General features: G+C 50.9%; 5 protein-coding genes and 1 non-coding gene across 6 annotated transcripts; 2 read left to right on the top strand and 4 right to left on the bottom strand.

The window, feature by feature from the left end:
• The first annotated feature begins 27 nt into the window (after positions 1–27).
• On the top strand, positions 28–99 carry BO79DRAFT_t40. Its single transcript has one exon. It is a non-coding gene; the product is annotated as a tRNA-Arg (tRNA).
• A 755-nt stretch (positions 100–854) lies between these two features.
• Positions 855–2,729, top strand: BO79DRAFT_187055 (glycoside hydrolase family 76 protein). The gene is made up of 4 exons (XM_025680519.1): positions 855–991; positions 1,051–1,298; positions 1,382–1,837; positions 1,913–2,729. The coding sequence occupies exons 1-4, from the start codon at positions 901–903 to the stop codon at positions 2,504–2,506; spliced, it is 1,389 nt and encodes a 462-aa protein (XP_025543810.1). The 5' UTR covers positions 855–900; the 3' UTR covers positions 2,507–2,729.
• Positions 2,730–3,305: 576 nt separating this feature from the next.
• On the bottom strand, positions 3,306–5,887 carry BO79DRAFT_242589 (nuclear protein export protein Yrb2). Its single transcript, XM_025685222.1, has 7 exons — positions 5,870–5,887; positions 5,434–5,642; positions 5,304–5,339; positions 4,731–5,239; positions 4,155–4,668; positions 3,796–4,103; positions 3,306–3,739 (listed from the first exon to the last, which is right to left on the bottom strand). Exons 2-7 carry the CDS (start codon positions 5,468–5,470, stop codon positions 3,674–3,676), a joined length of 1,470 nt encoding a protein of 489 aa, XP_025543809.1. The 5' UTR covers positions 5,471–5,642; positions 5,870–5,887; the 3' UTR covers positions 3,306–3,673.
• A 428-nt stretch (positions 5,888–6,315) lies between these two features.
• On the bottom strand, positions 6,316–7,866 carry BO79DRAFT_187050 (Yip1 domain protein). The gene is made up of 4 exons (XM_025680518.1): positions 7,563–7,866; positions 7,028–7,445; positions 6,808–6,960; positions 6,316–6,738 (listed from the first exon to the last, which is right to left on the bottom strand). The coding sequence occupies exons 1-4, from the start codon at positions 7,648–7,650 to the stop codon at positions 6,489–6,491; spliced, it is 909 nt and encodes a 302-aa protein (XP_025543808.1). The 5' UTR covers positions 7,651–7,866; the 3' UTR covers positions 6,316–6,488.
• A 247-nt stretch (positions 7,867–8,113) lies between these two features.
• On the bottom strand, positions 8,114–10,905 carry BO79DRAFT_242587 (pentatricopeptide repeat-containing protein). Its single transcript, XM_025685221.1, has 2 exons — positions 10,082–10,905; positions 8,114–9,992 (listed from the first exon to the last, which is right to left on the bottom strand). Exons 1-2 carry the CDS (start codon positions 10,718–10,720, stop codon positions 8,280–8,282), a joined length of 2,352 nt encoding a protein of 783 aa, XP_025543807.1. The 5' UTR covers positions 10,721–10,905; the 3' UTR covers positions 8,114–8,279.
• A 2,505-nt stretch (positions 10,906–13,410) lies between these two features.
• BO79DRAFT_137480 (putative C2H2 transcription factor (Con7)) lies at positions 13,411–15,188 on the bottom strand (the record flags this gene model as incomplete). The annotated part of the gene is made up of 3 exons (XM_025678121.1): positions 13,411–13,766; positions 14,129–14,309; positions 14,508–15,188. 3 exons carry the CDS (start codon positions 15,186–15,188, stop codon positions 13,411–13,413), a joined length of 1,218 nt encoding a protein of 405 aa, XP_025543806.1.
• Between the last annotated feature and the right edge of the window lie 3,639 nt (positions 15,189–18,827).

Below are 18,827 nucleotides of genomic sequence, written 5' to 3'. Positions count from 1 at the left end.
AGTCGGAAATGGTTAGTCAGGAATACTGGCCGAATGGCGCAATGGTAGCGCGTTTGTTTTCGGCACAAAAGGTTGCGCGTTCGAATCGCGTTTCGGTCGGATATACTTTTGCTTGCTGATTGTTTTTGCTTTTGGTGGGATTGTTCTCCGAAAGATAATCTTGCAATAGAAACGCCATTATTGATGTGGTCATTGTTAGTGTGTAACCGTTTTCGTGAGTATAAATAACTAAGATGCCACGACATCCGAGCGCATGGCCGGGTTTGCATGGGGACCAGTGATGGACATCTGGACTGTCAGTATGCAATATGGTGACTAGCTTAGTGTTTCTCTAATTAGAACTGCTGGTCAGACAGCGAACCACAGTTCCTCGTTAAGGAGCTCTGATCAAGTGTCAAGTGTCAGGTCGGCGAGTCTCTGTTTCAGTTCCAATTGGGGAACGGTTCGCGCGCGCTAAGAATAACCCGTTTAGGGCTGTCAGGCGGCGATCATAAGAGGTGTTGTTATGCGAAATCCGGGGAAAAAAGGGTCCTGTTCTTGAGACCCTGAATGCTCATCATCACCTCCATCATCAGTATCCTTCTCGTCCATCTCTATCCAGATATTGTCCGCTATCCCGGCCATCCCTCAAGATTCCATCCCACCCAACCACGACACTCCTTTGTCCCAAATATAGCATCCCAACTGCTTGTCTTCGTTTCCGCCCAAAATGTCGCTCTTGGCCAGGCGTGCCAAGGGTCTTTGCCTCCCTTGGCGTCTCAGTCTGACCCCCTGAAAAATTCCACCATTAATCCCATCATGGCTGCCTGGTCGTTTCTATCACTTCGGCTGCTTTTCCTGTCGGTCTGGTTGTACTCTCCAACATAGCTGGATGGTCCTCCGTCAGACTCCCATTTCACCATGCGCAGTCACCACTTAACCGCCTCTCTGCTGCTCCTGTTACACAGTCAACGGGCCTACTCCGACCTGGGTATACAAGTCAACGATGCCGGTATGCCATAGCCCACATCCAATGCCCAGCTACATGTCCTCTAACCATCATGTCAATAGACTCCCTCAAAAACGCCGGCTCCACCATCGCCGACCCATTGATGGTCTTCTACAAACAGAACCAAACCGAAGGCATCCCCGGCAAGCTCACCGACACCTGGTACATCGCGGGGGCCATGTTCATGACCCTGATCCAATTCTGGCAGGCCTCGGGCGTCGACACCTACAACTCCGTCGTGCAGCATGACCTGATGTTCCAAGCGGGAGAAAACTACGACTATTTCTCCTCCAACTACAGTCAATGGCTGGTACGACCCCCCACTCCCTCTTTCGATATCACCCAGTATAATCCCAGCTAGCAACTCGACTAACGATATATCTATAACTACAGGGCAACGACGACCAAATGTTCTGGGGCCTCGCCGCCATCACCGCCTCCGAAACAGGCTTCCCCGAAGTCTCCGGCAAACCCTCATGGACGTCTCTCGCGCGCGCCGTCTTCAACATGCAAGTCAACCGCTGGGACGACACCGCCTGCGACGGCGGCATGCGCTGGCAGATCTGGCCCTACCAGGCGGGGTACACGATGAAGAACGCCATCTCGAACGGGGGGCTTTTCGAACTGTCTGCCCGACTCGCCCGATTCACCAAGAACGATACGTATGCCGAGTGGGCGGAGAAGATCTTCGACTGGTCGGAGACAACACCGCTCCTGAACACGAATGCCACGATCTGGAACGTGGCAGATAGTACCTCCAACGAAGCCAATTGCAAGGATATCGGGAATAACCAGTGGACGTATAACTACGGGACGTATCTATCTGGTGCGGCGTTCATGTATAACTACGTACGTCCTCCACCCATCCCCACCTGCTTCTGCTTCTTCAAGGATCACACCCTAACAGAGAATAAATGGAAATAGACGAACGGCTCCACCAAATGGGAACAACGAGTAAACAACCTCCTCACCTCCATCACGACCAAATTCTTCCCCCAAGACTACTCCAACGGCACCGTCCTGTCAGAAGTAACCTGCGAACCGATCCTATCCTGCGACCGCAACCAGCTCGGCTTCAAGGGGTACGTGGCAATGTGGCTCGCATTCACGGCCCTCCTTGTCCCATCTACACACGACATCATCCTCCCCAAACTGCAAGGCTCCGCGGCAGCCATCTCGAAGCAGTGTTCGGGCACCGGCGACGGACTAGAAAATCTGTGCGGCGTGCGCTGGCACCAGGATACCTGGGACGGAAGCATGGGGCTGGAAGTGCAGATGAGTGCGTTGGGCGGGGTGACGGGGGCGTTGATGATGTTGGGAGATGGGAGTTCGGGGCCGCAGACAATCGATGAGAATCCCGATGCGGCGGAACATCATATTGATACGAGTGAGGATGAGAAGGATCCGACGGCGAAGGAGAAAATTGAGACGGGGGATAGAGCTGGCGCGTGGATTTTGACGGTGCTGTTGGCTGGGTTGATGTTGGGTGCTGTGGGGTGGTTGGTTAAGTCGCAGTGATATTCCCCTCTCCCCCCAACCTTCCTTCCTTCTTTCTTTTTTTTTTTTGTGGGGATCATTAGGGTGTATCTGTTCATGGAATGGGTTCGTGTGTATATGGGTTATGGACATATTGTACTGCTTGCTTCGTTTGGCAATTGTTGATTACTTGGCGAGATACGTACTGCTTGCTGGACAGCCTTCTTCTATTCACATTAGTTATACCATCGCGGGTCGATAGCACATATTCATTCTATCATTTGATATCAATATCTCAGAAATGTACCTAGTAGTCAGATGCTTTAAGTAGACACGGTTTGACATTAAGGCTATGTATGTAGTTAGTGTTGGATAGATATCAGATCGAGACACACTTATTACAGATAGTAGTAGTAGCAGTAATATGAGCTATCATCCAGCATGACACATCAAGTCGATACGTAACATAGTATATCAAACTGACTCGTACCTGCTGCTAAACTGTACCAAATAATGAGAATGATAGACACTGCATACACGCATGCAGACATCCCACCGTGATCAACTCTGCATGATTGCATCTGATTTGATGTGATCTGATCGCGATAAGATCAGCTACTAGCTTAGCTTCGTGTGGATGTCGATCATGGAAGTACTACGTAACTACGTAACTCCTTTGTACCTGAACTCTGCAGGCTAACTACTAGAGTACCTAGATCAGTCTATATTGTGGGTCATCCTCACCCCATCTACTACGTAGTTAGTGCCTATTGTCTAAAGGATCACCATCTTCAATACAGCACATACAACTTAATATACTAGTAATAGTAATAAATACCTCCTAAACCCAAGGAAAACATACACGAAGAGAATGGCTGTGTATACTAGAAAAAAAAAAAGTGATAAATGAAATAGACAAAAGAAAGTAAAAAAAGTAAAATAAATAGGTTGATGGTAATTCCCCCAAGCCACGCGCAAGACACACAACCCCGGTTTCTTGACTCCTCGGCCCAAATGCAAAATGCCAACCCATTTGGTTAATTTTTTCTTCTTTCCTATGTAGATGGTGTAGTAGTTCCTAGATTCTAGTCCGTTGGTGGGGACTAGGACTGCTGCTGGTTATGGTGGTAGTCGTATTTAATTACTGGCGCTTTTTGAAGGTATCCAATAGACACGTTTGTGTGTGCTGCTGCTATTGCATGTTCATGCTCACTGGTACTCCTGGAGGTCGCGAACAACGCGGTATAGTTCTTTGGCGAGGTCTTCGCTTCCGGTCTACGGGGGTCAGTCAGCTTTGATTTGGCTGTTGTAGGTAACGATGGGTGACTTACTCTGAGCAAGATCGGAACAGAGCGGCCACTTTCCAAACTGGCTAGGTTGATCTGCTTCGACTTGGGCTCCTTGCCCTGTCCATCACCAACCGTCATTCCCTTGAAGATGGGCGTGTTCAGCATCACGCGCAGCACGCCGTCTGCGCGCATGATCATGCGAGCTGCCTTCTTGTCCTCTACTCCGTCCGTGACACGGACGTTGACCTTGAAGGTCCCAATGCCACGCTCTCTCCACTCTTTGTTCGTGAAGTGGAAAAGCTTGGCTTTACATGAGAAGTATGTCTTCTCGTTCTCCTCGCCAGTCTCGACTGCGCTTCATTAGCTCGATCCAATGATCCAAAATTCGATAGACCACTTACTCGGACGTTCGAAAAATCTCTCGTCCGTCTTGTCTTGCTCGAACTCTCCCGGGCCGCTGTCACCGGCTTGTTCCTCATCTTCCTCCTTTTCTTCCTCGTCTTCGGGTGCCCCGAAAGCAGACGTCTTGGAGCCGCTCAGAACACTGGGAGCACTAGGGGAGGCAAAGCTCGTAAGTCCACCTGCGGGCTTGGCTGCCGCAAAGCCACCGCTGAACCCAGAGAAGCCAGACCCCAGCGCAGCAAATCCCGATGTGCCGGCTGCAGAAGCAAATCCAGTAGCAGCCGGCTGGGGAGAGTCCGTCGATGCCGGCGACTTGAAGACAGAGGGTGTGGAGCTTCCGAGGGAGCCAAAGGGCGATTGTTCCGAGCTGGCGAACGCGGCCAGACTTGACGCAGCAAAAGCAGTTGACGATGTGGCGGCAGCGGGTTTTGATTCTTCTTCCTTGGCCTTCGCACCAATTGCCCCGAATGGTGAAACCGACGATGTATTCGCAAACGCACTGGTAATGGGAGCCTGTCAAGCACCGCAGCGTATCAGCTTCTATACTCAACATACCATAATACCATAGCACCTACCGATTCCTTCTCTCGCGCATCATCCGTATGTCTCTTCTTCTCGGGCTGTCCTTCCACTTCAGACTTTTCCGTCGAGGCCTCCTCCGCAGCATTCTGCTCCGCTTTCTCGCCCGAAGCACCGACTGTCGATTCATCCTTATCCAACTGATCCCTGCTTCTCTTCTTCTTCGGAACCGCAATATCCCGTGTCACTTCGTCTCCCTTCTGTAGCTGCGGGACTTCCACATCGACATCGGCATTTGCATTCTCCTCCTCGGAGTTCGAGTCGCGCGACCGCTTGCGACGGTGGCCTGCATCGTCTTCGTTCTTCTCCGGCTCATCCTCGTCGAATGATCGCTTCCTGCCCCTGCTGCTGGCCCTGCTGGAGCTTCCTTCCTGCGTATTGCCGGTCATGTTGGCGTCGCCGTCCGTCGAAGTCTTGGGTGCCGAAGTGATCGAGGTTTCTTTTAATTTGTGGCGGACGGGGCGCTCACCGCCGTCGTTGTCGGATGCTTGCGAGTCGTCTGCAGCTGTAGGTAAGAGTAGACCAATCAGCTATCACATACATATCCGTCAAAACCATAGATAACATACCTTGACGCTCCAGCACTTCCTTCTTCGTCTCGTCTACTATCCCAGCTCGTCAGTACAATCATTCCAGCCTAGAACCTTCCGCGACCGCAAACGAAGAAAAAATTCAAATCAAGAGACAAAAAATATGTACCTTCCACCCCACCATTCCGCTGAGGATCCGCAGCCATCTTGATATGAATCGGTCCGATAAACAACGCTTGCCAGTGATGATGTATCCGCGATATGACCGAAAGGGGGAATGTAGCAAGAAAATTGTGTGTGTGCTCACGCCGAGGACATGTGTTCTAGGCAAGCGATGGAAGCGAAACAACCGGGTCGAGTGTAGCCGATAAACGAACTCTGCAGGACAAGGTAAACAGAAGATGTTAGCCCTTTGGAATAAGTGCAAGCAGCTGCATAGGAATGCTAGCTCCCTTGCGATAGTAGAAAGACAGGTCAGGTTGGTTGGTTGGCCGGCCCGCGGACGCAATGCGAGGTTGCAAGCTTGCAGGACCATGCGATGTGCTCAGAGGAGGGGAGGGGAAGGGGAAGGGTGAGCCAGCAGATCTACTGGGGACAGTACGAACAGAGATAAATGAATATCGTACAAGTTTGACTGGAAGCAAGTCTGGTCGGACGAGCCCGCAGTGATAGATAGCTAGCAGGCAATCAAGCAAGCAAGCAAAGCACTGAGGCTGAGGGGAACGTCAGAGAACGAACGGGGCAGCGGAGGGATGGGCAGGACGAACTGCAGAGAGAGGTGGAGAGAGGGAACAGATAGGTATCTGTATCTTAGATCCTTCTGCCTCTTCTATTGCTTCGTTTTCGCAAAGGAAAAGAGGGGAATGGAAAGGTGAAGGCGGCGTTGGGGGAACCCACGAAGTCGGAGGAACAGACAGACGCAAGCGGGTGACGGAGTGCTTTGTTGTCTCGCTCGGGCGGACAAGCTCGGTTTGCTGGTCGCTCCGGTCACCGCTCGCTCTCCACCCCGCAGCTACTATCTATCTACTATAGGGGATATTGGAACAGGGTTCTATTCGATCTGAACATACAAAACGCAAATGGGAAATCATCCGGAATTGATACAACACAGAAATCCACGCTGACTGACTGACTGTCTCCTCCGTCTTCATCCTCATCTTCATCTTCACATCGTCCCACCGACACCATGCCTACGACATCATCATCTCCTCCTCCTCGTCCACCCTAACTGATAAAGCAGAGACACCCGATCGCAATATAAAACACAAACAGCGGGTATACCGCAATGCCGACCCGGTTGCGCAACACGCCCGATCCACCCAGGATACTCACGCCCGCCGCCAGCGACCACGCAATCAGGACAAGATACACCGGTATGCGCGCAATAGTCGGGAGGCCAAAGGCACTGAGCAGAGAGGCAATAACCAGAGGGAAGAGCGTGTATCCGATGATACAAACCGACTGGAAGAATGAGCTATCGAAGGAAGGAAAAAACATTAGCAATTGACCTTCATCCAACCAATATGGGGAAAGAAGAACATACATATTTCCACCAAGCAACTTAATCTGCAACGTCACGACCGCCTCCCCAATCCACACGATGGAGAAAACGCCCGAGAACACCAGCGACGACTGCTCATCCTTGGCGCGCATCGACAGAAACATACTCAGCAGGAGGCAGAAGATCAGAGGACCCCTAGAACCATCACTTGTTAGCACACATTGCCTCCCCAAGTAAACAGAGAGTAAAAGAATCAACCCACCAAAGATCCCAATCCCTCAACCCCTCACTCATCCCACCCTGCAACACAACATCGGCATCCGGCCAGCGTCCTACCATGTTCCTCAGCCCACCCCCAAAGCCCGTAGCCTCACCTCTCTCCGCGGCACCAATCCCACCCCCGCCGCGCTGCAACATGCCCCCAATGAGGTACTTAGGCCACAACACCTGGCGCATCTTCTCCCAGACGGCCCGCAAGTCGCGCGACAGCGTCTCCCATACCGTCTCGTCAATGGTGCTCTGTGTCGCGCGGCGGTCTTCGCCGCCAATCGTGGACGTCAGGTAATTGCTGGAGAAGTTGCTTCCGCCGCCGCGGGCGGAGCTCGAGGCTTCGGGTTGGATGTTTCCGCGGAGAGGGGCGGTGTCAGAGGTGTCGTGGAGGGGGTCGTCGGCTTCGATGGCTGAAGTTTGAGACACAATATGTTAGTGAGGATATATGTATAGGTACATGGGGTGGATGGATCGGAAACAAAGGGAAGAAGGCAGCTAGGTAGCTAGGTCGGTAGTGGTTCACTCACCATCATCAGCTTCAATCACATCGTCATCGAGGATGGATTCATCGTCGCGAATGTCCCCGTGGGTGTAGTGTGGTTGTACGCTGGCCATGGTGTTTGTACCTCTGGTTGGGTTTGGGGTGTCGCGGAAGTAGTTGTAGTTAGTTTAGTTGTGGTAGGTCACTGGGACATTGCCCGCTCCGGCTGACGTGGATTGCTTAGTGGGTTGCACTGGGCTGGACAGACCGGCTGTACCCAGAGAATAGGATAGTAATCGCAAAGCGAGACAAGGTAACAGAACGTAGCAATGCAGCAAGCTGGAACTTCGGGTTTGGGGAAAGCTGGGCTGGCACGAGGCAGAGCAGCCCGTGTCGGAGAGGCTAGAGTGGCATTCCTTACGTACGCAAGCACGGGCTGAATCCGGCAGGCGGAAGAGCCCATCTGAAACATCAATTAACTGTCGATCGACACATCTATAACTGAACAATGAAATTGTTTTGGAGGAATATATGCCAGAGATAGTTGAGTACTATGTTCATATTTCAAGAGTATTATACAATATGCCCTTCATCCCCCTCATCATGTGCTAGCTATGATACATCGACTTTTCTATAACGCCCGATTATGCTATAATTTGTACTGAATAGAGTGGAGACCAAATTAGTTAGATCCACTTGGATGAAGCAGAAGAATCCGGATGGCCCTCGGCAGATAGATAGGACTGAATCAATGAGGTGGAACTCAGGCGCTTGGGACTTCTCGCTCGGCGAGTCTGTTCATCTGCTCCGCCGTTGCTCCAACCAGAGTGTTCCGGAACTTCGGGATAATGCTCTTGTCAGAGTATTTCTTCAGAATCTCGGCGTGGCGCTGCACCTCCTTAAAGGTCTCCGCGGAAACATGTTGCTTAACATCCTTAACCGAGTCGAATAATCTTCGTGTCATGGTAAGCGCCTTAAGGGCATCTTCTCCTCTGATCGCGGCTGACGGGTTGGTCTTGGCTATCCGGGCCAGGTAGGACTGTCGAGACTTTTCTCCCAACAGCTCACTGGACACGGCTTCATCGAGGTCCCGAACCAGTGGACAGAGACGCTCTGCGGCAGAAGTGATAAGGCTGGCCTTCAGCTTCACTCCCAGAGCGGTGAGGTTGTTTGATTTAGCGTCTGCCCCCGATTCAAGGCCAGCGAGGGACATCAGCAGATCCGGACTATCCCCCAGTGAATGGACCAGGTCGAGATATTGGGTTATTGACCGAGCATCGGGAAGCGCGGTGCCGTTGGCCATGAGATCCAGAAGCTCGTTGGCGTGTCTGAACACGTTGGGGTTCCTGCGGTCCCGAGTACATGAGGCCATGGATATGCGGAAAGTCTTTCCTTCTGTAGGTCCGGTGGGGTCTCTAGTCATGTTGCGTACCACCTCCACGGATTCACGACTAGCCCGTGCAGCACGGAGGATGCGTAGGTACGCGTGGTAGCTAACCGCGTCAGGTACGACCTTGGGCTCATCTCCTTGCGTAAGGTACCGCCAGTATTCCTTTGCGGCAGCTGTACCTTGAGTTATCGACAGGCAGGCTTTGAGAAGCATGGTCAGTTCCCTGTTTCCCACCTCAATATACCGCGGAAGAGTTGCTTCATCCCACATCGAGAGCCTTGTCTTCGCAGGCGGTTTCACCGTGCCAACAACGGGGTCAAAAAGATGATCGAAATTCTCCTCGGCCTCCACATCCTCGATCTCCTCGGGTTCGGTATCGTGTAATCTGTCTCCCTCGTCGACGAAAGGGATATCGTCTTCCAAATCCGCATCATTGTGCGGAGAAGATACTCGCTTGTTTTCCGGAGTTGACTCTATCCTTTCCTTCGGGGGCTCTTCCGCGAAAATCGGAATACCGGCAGTTTGATTGTACAATGCGAACACGCACCAGACATCGTGGTCACAGCTGGAATTCTCCTGCAACATGTGGGCCATGGCGTGAGCCAGATAGTTGTCCATGGGCACCTGGCCCTTCTTCCATTGATAAACGATGTCGGCCCAGACCCGTTTGGCTTCCTGGATACCCTGAGCTCTCCTTTGCAGAAGCGGCTCAACTTCCACCTGTTTTCTTTCCGCCGTCTTGATGTTTCCCTTATACAACTCCGATGTTGCGGCCCTCGTACTGCCTGCGACAGCCCCTAACAATGTGGTATAGGTCATTAAATCCGGAGCTAGTTTGCCGGACTCCGGCAGTGCACCAGCAACCTCCCATAAAACCTCCATATCTCGATGCCACCAGCAGACCTTGAGCATTGCATTGGCGTGAATAATATGGGGTTCGACGTGGGAACCCTCGGCGTAGAGCGACATGTAGATCTTAGAGGCCAATTTCACCGGCTTGAAGCCTCTGATGTCGAAGTTCTGGCTGAGCCCGTTCAGGAAGATAGTGTAAGATCTCGAGTTCAGTTCCATACCTCGCTTTTTCATCTGTTATAAGTCCAAACGAGCATATGGTCAGCCACGGAACAATAACAATAATTAATAAGATCACGGAGAAGGGAGAAAAAGGAACATACATCATTCCAAGCTCTGAAGGCAAGCTCCGGCTCCTTCTCACGCATGAGATACTCCAACAACCGATTAAAAGCCGGAATGGCTTTGAACCGTTTTTGATGGGCCACTTGAATGAGCTTCAGACCAAGCGCCAGGTGTCCGTCTGCCAGACAACGCCGGACGCGCTCAGCCAGCGCATGAGGGTCACGCAACCATTTCAACTCTGCATTCAACACGGTGCGAGGAACGAGGTACCTCTGCGGCACCCATTCCCTCCGAACAAGCCGCCGCAGTAGCGTCCGTTTATCAAGCACTTCGTTTTCGTCTGTGGTGGAACTGGGCTCGAATGACTTTCGTTTCCCATGAGAGTCTGCAGGCCGAGTCTCTCTTGCTTCGTGTTCCTCTTCCTTCTCACGAGGTGCAGTCTCCTCCCGCGAGGAACTGGCGGGTGAGCCCTCCGCGGCCACAGCCCCGTGCATCCGCCTCGCCTGCAGGCTCCCAATCTGCGCAGAGTGTCTCAATGGTGTCCCTATACGAGATCCAGAGTTCGCGATGTGAAAGAAAGATCGACTCGGAGTAGTTCGGAGCCATTGTGTGCGGAGAAGTGGTTTCATTGCCACGCTTCCGGACCGGAGAGCGGTGGCATTGCCGCAACGAAGCATCTAAGGCGAGGAACGAAGGACACGCTGTTCGGTTCGTAGTATAGAATCTGTATGTCTTGATAGGAGGGATAGGCAAGGCAAGAGGTGTATTCCAACCCGTTTGCCACTAGATATCGTGGGAGCGTGAAGCGCGTAGACGGTAGGAAACTCGGAGGTCGGCGAAGAGAATTCTGGAGGGAGAGGCAACGGCTTGGTGAAACAACCCTAAAAGGCAATAGATAGAATGCAGATAAATTTCAAAAAAAAAAAAATAAAAATAAAAATAAAAATAAAGAGAGATAATCCTTTCCCCAATAACATAAATGAATAAAGAAGAGAAACGAGGAATGCGATAGAGAAAGCAAAGCACCAAAACCAGCCCCAAAGTGAGCGTCGACCTCCGAACAATCGCAAACTCCGCCGTATCGCATATCTGCCCACTAGAACCGATAAGGTTAGTGTACTCTATCCCCTCAAACTAGTAAGTAACTCCGCTCCGGCCAGTCAAAAACACATTGTCAACCTCAGGCATCAATCTGCGCATAACCGCCGCAAGCCTCAGGCAACATGCAGGAACTAAAGTATGCACGCATCCATGACTAGACCCAACGCCTCTAGCTTAGCTAGCAACGTAGCTCAGAAGCTAGCTAGTCAGCCTAGATACCGACAGGATGGTCAGCCTTACACCGCTAGAAATTTTCAGATCCCTAGCGGCCTGAGTTTAGGCATCCCATGAAGGAGGGGGGAAGGGTAAGAGAAGAGGAGGAGGCTATTATGCAGCGGGCAAGTATCTAACCGGTCCCTGCCTTTTGCCCCCCGTCCCCTTTCCCCCCTCCCCCCATCCACACCCTCCCCAATAACGGCCGCTAAGGCAGCCAGGAACCAACAACAAGGCTAGTAACCTAACCTAAAGCTGGTCTGGGGTTCAGGTACAGCCTAGTACTTAGCCTCCCAGAAGGGTTACAGGTACCAGGTACTATACTGGTACTCACTAGTAAACTTGCCGGGGAAGCCCGCGACTAGTTCAACCAGAACCAGAGTTATCCTCTCTATCTCTCTTTGTTTTACCCTGTCAGGTAAGAGGAGGGTATGTAAATTATTCGGATCTCGCCTAAGGCCTAGAATAGATAGCTCCAACTTTACTTTCTACTTTACCCTCCTCCCCGTGGTATGTATGTTTTTGATAACTTTAATCTCAACCGAAGTATGCGTCGAAGGTTCCATGCCCTGCTGATCCATCACCACAGGTTGATAGTTTAGAGCGAGTAATGTATCGACGGACATACTACTGATTATATCTCACCGACATTGCATGATTTCTAAAAAGCCCTCCACGCAGACTTTGTTAGTCCCTATCTGCGGCAATAGTCATTCCACTAGTCGGCTTATTGCCACCGTGCGGGATGCACGCTCGTCGATTAGAGTTAACGGATTGCTATTCATCCCAGAAAGATCTACCACATGCGAGTCAATATACAGAAAGAGGCCCCCGAAACCCTCTGCAGAGTCAGAACCGCTAATGCACGATCTGCATTGCAGATTGTCCGGCCGTCGAAGCAATGCCCACGTTTCCCGGGAATTACAAGAATAGTTTCCTCCATCATGCAGGGGCATGGAGCTATGCGCCCTTCTTCTCCGTCCACGCCGGCACCTTGCGGTACCCCCGATTCGGTCGAATTGCAGGCGTAGTTGCATACAACAAAGTATCCACAGAACAGTCGAACCATTGTCATTTCACTCGAAGTAATTTACCCACTATCTTCCCACCTGCAGCCACGAGACCGGCGGCGTTCGCCTTCCAATCAATCTCGCAGCCTCCCAGGTGATCCACTCGAAGATAGAGGGCGGGAGAAAGGAAAAGAACCATGTGCATCAGAATCCGAAGACTTCCGCCACCAGACCACAGACCCGGACCGGTCTGCAGAGCAAAAGAACATGGACAAGAATATTGCACAATTTCGGGGACCAAAAACCCAGGGTAACATAATTTGGTCGGAACACATCAGCAAAAGTGGAAAAGGACGCGGACAGAGTGAATAGGAATCACAAAAGAGGAAGATCACAAGAATCATAGCAGTAAGCCACATACAACACAGGGGAACGTTTAGTAAAAACAGTTGCCGCATAATTCACAGGAAATGGTAGAAAAGCTAGTTAATGCAGACGGTCCCGCCAGATATCCCAAGTCGTAATCCCTTGGCCGGGAATGGCGTAGGGAAGAAAAGAAAAAGAAAAGACAACAACCCCCCTCGATTATCCTTTTTTCCCCATGCGATCTAATTCAAAAAAACATAACTGGGACAAAGTGTAAGTCGCAAGGCCACTCTTTTGACTGGAGCAATCAAGGCCAAAAATTGGTATCATGTGCGCAGGAACTTAGAGAATTAGATCCGGGGATGGCGATACGGGATTAGGAGATATTGTATTAGAACATGCAACCTGAAAGAAGTAAGGGAAGCTGGGCATCTATTGCGGGTAGCTGGTCGATTGGTTTTCTGCGAAGCCGTCATCGATCAGCTACAGACCTTATAGCAATAGATCCAAAGACCTCCTTCTCAACCTTTCTTGAGCTCTTGCAGCCGGGTATGGTGGTCGTGTGTCCCTTTTTGTTTCTTCTTTTCTTTCTTTTGTGTGGGGGTGGTTTCTTTCATGTCGCGTGCGAGACTTGCTCATGACCCGGTGCCGAGAAGGCAAACATAACAAAGGACTGACTACTTACGTGGCTGGTACACTTGACCGGTCTGTCCATAAGGGGAATGAGGGTAGTTTGGCGGGTATGCCATCTGCCCATTGCCCTGATACACCATACCTCCGGCTCCAGCTCCGTACTGCCCCGGTACCTGACCGTCGGCAGGTTGATATCCAATGGGAGGTAATTGAGGACGAACACCACCAGGGTAGGCAGGTGGTTGTCCAGCCTGGGCGGGATCCGCCGGGTTGGGTGCGTCGACCTGGTTGGCCTGGGCAGCTTGAGCAGCGGCAGCACGCTCGCGCTCCTCAGCAGCCTTGCGCTGGGCCTCTTCCTCCTTCTTCCGAGCCTTCCACTCTTTGCGGATCTCCTTGAACTCTGTACATTGGATCAGTTAGCATGATGAGATGCAACATATAGGCAGCAGAAAGGAATATGTGTTGGGAAGGGGGCAGTGTGGGTGTTTGAGAGTCATGGTGGGGATGGGACAGGAAGCAGCACGAGCCGATGGTCGGAACAAGTCAGGAGCGATAGACAGGAGCTACTGAGTCGTCGAAGACGCTTAACCTCCGCACCGGCTTGTCACGCTACTGCGATCCGCGGCGCTAAGGTAGTGTAACACGACTAGCGCGTGCCACCCGCACTAGCCCCATCCAGAGTTTCGCGACCAACAAAAACAACAGATGCGAGCTGGCGGACCAACTTGCAAAAACGCGCAAATGAACGACCAACAAACTCACCTTCGGGAGTGCGCTTGGCGCCATGGGACTGCATCGTGACGTGGGCGTTCAGATGGTTCAGCGTACCATACGCCTTCTCACATCCGTTCCACCCACACTTGTACATCCGCTCGATCTCCTCATACCGACGACGGGGCCGCTTGTGCTGCTGCGCGCCAGGGATGGGAACAAAGGAGTATACCTAGAGAAAGCATGTGGATGAGCCTGGGATCTTTTTATGCCAAAAACAGATGAAAAAGAGCGCCGCTTCCCACGTCCCGCGAGGCAGCCTTCGTAGCTAGCAAGCCCCCTGACCTCCACCTCGCGGGACGTCCAAGACAACAAACCAACGCAAGTGCGCAGCCCTTGGAAACAGACGCCAAAATCATCAAAAACATACCTGGCCAGGGCGCGGCCCTGCGGTCGCAGCAGGGGAGGCGGGACCAACCGTTGTGGCAGGAGTGGTATAAGGTCCAGGCAGACCGTGTTGATGTTGTCCATACCCATGCGACCATTCCGGACGCGTATACATCTGAGGCGGCGGCGGGGGATGCCCCTGGTATTGTGCCATATCGTGACCCTGGGGCTGGTAGGGAGAGTAGGGAGGAGGATAGGTGGGGCTGGATGCCGCGATAGAGGGATCTATAGGAACGGCCGCGTCAGACTTCAGGTTCGTGTGATTGCGATGGTCATGGTGCTGCCCATCACTTAGGGTGTGCATGGACGGACTTGTTGCTTGAGCCATACCTGCCGCTCCACCGGCTTGGGTGTTGGGCGCGTGGTGGTATTGAGGCGGGCGGCCGATGTACTCGTGGTAAGCAGGAGAGCGCGCGGCGGGCGGCTGATTCAGACCGTAGTCTGACTGCGGCGTGTTGGAGGACGAAATATTGGCGGCGGGGCGGACCTCGGGTTGAGGAGTGTACTGAGGAGTAGGGCGGACCTCAGTCTGAGGGGTGTATTGAGCAGTGGCAGCAGCAGAAGCCTGGTCTGCAACTGGGAGTTCAGAATGGGTCGCAGCAGACGGTGGATATGGATAATGCGAACCTGACTGCGCGTACTCCGAGGCAGGTCTGTTGTCCATATAATACAATTTTCGCCGCGAACGGGGGGGGTTTGAGAGATCCCTGACAATCCTCCAAAAAGAAAGAAAGAAAACTAAACACGCGAGCCTATACAGACGCGTCGAGAGAACACAATGAGCTTGGTGATTTTCACAAGAAAGAAATGGAAAAAGAGATGTTGTAGTGATGGAATGGGAGGGGAGAAGGAAGAATTGCTTTCTAACAGCAGAGAAGATCAGGATGGGGGTGGTTAGATCCTCGTTCTTCTTTTCCTTCTTTTCTTTTTTCTTTTCTCTTCCCTCCCTCTTCTCTTTTTCTTTTTTTTCTTTTTTCTTCTTGTTGGAACGTACTATTTAGTGAATTCAGGATGGAAGACCGAAGTGATTAATGGAAGTTTCCACACCAGGTCCTGCACGTCCTGAATTGGGCGCGTTGTGTTGTAAGGAAGACGGAAAGTGAAGTGGAACAGAGAAGAAAGAACCAACGCGTGATCTGGCGCGTATGGATTTCTGGACTCTCTTTTTTTTTTCAATACACTGACAAAGTGTGAAAGAGAGCGCGAGCGGAGAAGAGTCGCAAGAAAAGAAGAAGAAGAATAGTAGGTATAATGGAGAAAAGAAAATGATAAAAAGGGAAGAAAAAATAATGTATCGCAAATAAGGACCAGGGAAACCGAGACGAGGTATTTGGTCTTTCGGGGGAAAAAGTAGCGCTGGATCGTGATGCTTAATTGCCTTAGTCGCCTGTTAGGGTGACGGAGAATGGTCTTGCAGGTGGCGGTAAGCACGCACGACAGCACGAGGAACCCGCGGGAGGATGGAAAGGGACGGTCCTGTCTGCGCTCGGGCAAGCTTTGGGTTGGAGGGGAAAGGGAGGGGAGGGGGGGGTGAGGGTTTAGAAAGCAGCCAGGGCAGGGCCAAAATAGTCTCTTTGGCCGGGACGAACAAAAACGAGTAATAATCAAATAAGATTCCACCAGGTCAAATCCGCGATAGCGCTAAGGAAAGCGATGCCTCGATCTAGGTGGCAACGCAAGTAGCACAGTCACCCTAAATTCAAGACGGAGGAAAAAAATGGTTCGATTACTACCCGGAAAAAGAGAGACCTGGGCAGAGGACGCGGCCTAAAAGGCTTTGGACAGACACAGCAAAGAGGCTTTTCGGCAGGAGGAAAAACGCAAGTTAGAGAGAAGCACCTCGTGGGATCCGAGGATACGGTGGAGCGCGCGTGGGCCCCGTAATTTTTCAACTCCCTTATGGAGTAGGAAATTGTAAAGTAAAGTAGGGAAGAACAAAAGAAATAAAATAAAATAATAAAAAAAAAAGGGAGCTGGAGGCAAAAAAAGAAAAAGAAAAAAAGAGATAAAAAAAATGTTGTGGTGGTGGTGGTGCACTCACTGTAGGGGGAAGCCGGTACTCATTGGTAACATGTAGGTAATAGAAAACCACCATGAAGGGAGGGGGCCGGTATTGGTAATGTAATGCTGGTGTTATTGGAGGGGCTTCCCGGAGCATTAATTGTAATTGGTTCTTTATTTTCGCCCTTGGAGCGGAGTGCTGCCGCTTTGTGGTGACGGGTCCGTTAGCCAGTAAGTACAGCTTGACCCACTCAACTTTTTTCGATGAATTATCAGGGCTCAAAAAGAGTGGTCGTTGTAATGCTTTCTCTTTCAATTAGTTATCTTTTTTCCCCATTGCTTCTGATTCCCTCTTTCTGTCTTTCCCTTTTGCTGGTGGTTGGCCTTTCTCTGGCCCCTTCCCCTCAGTTGTTCGGGTTGTCGACCGGAGTATTGTGGTTATTCTTTCGTAACCCGGCTAAGCTTTCCTTGTCTGAAGGTGCTTTTTTCTCCTGTTGTTGTCGTCCTATTTTTTTTTTCTATCTTTCTCTACTATTTTACCTTTCTGGCTTGCCTTCCTCGAGCGGAATACTCCGCCAACAGTTGTGGCGAATCCCAAAGGGGGGAGGATTCAATAATAATAATAATAATAAGTAAAATAAAAAGAAAAGTAGAATAAATAATATATGGTAAGAAGAAAAGAAAAGAGAAAAAAAGGAAAAAGTAAAATTGAATCAAAAGAGAAAAGAAGAAAAATAAGATAAAAAAAAATAAAAAAGATTGAAATTTTGGGAATTGAACAACCCCCTTTTCCAACTGTACCTCTACTAATCCTCCTATCTTTTTCAAATACCTCCTGCCTACCTACCTATCAACCCCACCTTGAGTTGTTCCGTTATGAAGTGCGCAAGTTTCTGCGTGGGAAGATGTGATGTTGATGTTGATAATCAGACCTAGAACATTTAAGATGTTGATATACTAGACTACTACTAGTAACTTATGATAGTGGTTTAGAGCTTGGATAGTCTACCCGCGATTCGGGACGGACGGTGCGCGTCTCGAGTTTGGTCGCAGGGAGACTGTCGTGAACCTAGCGTATGCGCCCGTGGATACCAACCAAGATCGTTGGTCAACGTCCCGGCTGCGGGAGTAGGTAATTCGACCTTAGAGCCTTAGTGAGCCAAACGACGATGGGCTAGGGATGGCGTGGCCGAGGAACGGCTTGGAACGGTCTGCGAAAAGACTCAAGGCTAGTGAGAAAGTAGGCGTAGCGCAAATCGGGGGGGAAGCGAAGGCCGCGTGCAGGGTCCGTACAGTAAAGTATAGTGGAGGCTCGACAAGAGGGCTGGGCTGTCTTGTCTGTCTGTCTGTCTGTCCAAAGTGACAAGAAAGGGGAAATGAGTGGCGCGAGTTTAATGGGGTAGTAAGCGGGTAAAGTCAATATCACCAATGTATTATAAATCCTCGATACTAACAATAGCAGCAATTTATATTAAAAAAGAGAATATCAATGGTAAGGGGACGGCGGTTGATGCCGGCGATGGTAGCTTCTGGCACGGTCAGGGAAATAATATTAGAATTATAATAAATTAAAAAAGATGAGTGACTTGATCGCAAAAGTCAAGTAGTAGAGTTGTGGAGGGGGGTGGGAAAAGAAGAAGAGGAGGAGGGGAGGGATAGGAGGGAGAGGAAGAGGAGGGGGGGAAGTGGGTGGAACAGGCGCAGAATTGGCTGCTGTTACTGGTGGGAATAAGGGAGAGAGGGAAACGAAAAACATTACCAGCCGTATCCGCAGAGTTGCAAGTCGGTCACCTGTTGCGGTACGGCCGACCTTCAGGGGGAGAACAAGAACAACAAACCGAAGTATGCCCGTGGGCTCGCCAATCACAAGCACGTCTTGCAGTGGAGTCACTTCATGACCTGAGATAACTCCAGCTTCCTTCTCCATATTACTCCGTTCTGTCGCTTCAAATCGGAAGACTTCCTCTCACAGTCCCAGAAACAATGGTACAAAGTACTTACTCCCCTGTATTGGGAACCAGTCTCCGATGAGCCCTCCGACCTAGCCCAAAATCGAGAGATTTTGCGCGTTCCTTAGCCCCCTTCAGACCTGCAACTACGGTAGAGCGGATCAGTCAGATGTATGCAGTATAAAGTGCCTAGTATCTAAGTAGGAGGATGGTGTAACCAGTCGAATCCTTATCTTTTGCGCAAGTCAGGAACGCGTCAGTGGGGAACACGAGGGTCTCAGTCCAATCGACATACGGAGGGTATCAGACCTTCAGGCTAATTAGGTTCGATGCCAAACAGCCTTTAGACGTAT

Source organism: Aspergillus costaricaensis (assembly GCF_003184835.1).
Source record: "Aspergillus costaricaensis CBS 115574 unplaced genomic scaffold BO79scaffold_3, whole genome shotgun sequence".
Classification (NCBI taxonomy): Eukaryota; Fungi; Ascomycota; class Eurotiomycetes; order Eurotiales; family Aspergillaceae; genus Aspergillus; species Aspergillus costaricensis.
The sequence above is the reverse complement of the archived record's forward strand: the minus strand, read 5'-3'. Positions and strand labels throughout refer to the sequence as shown.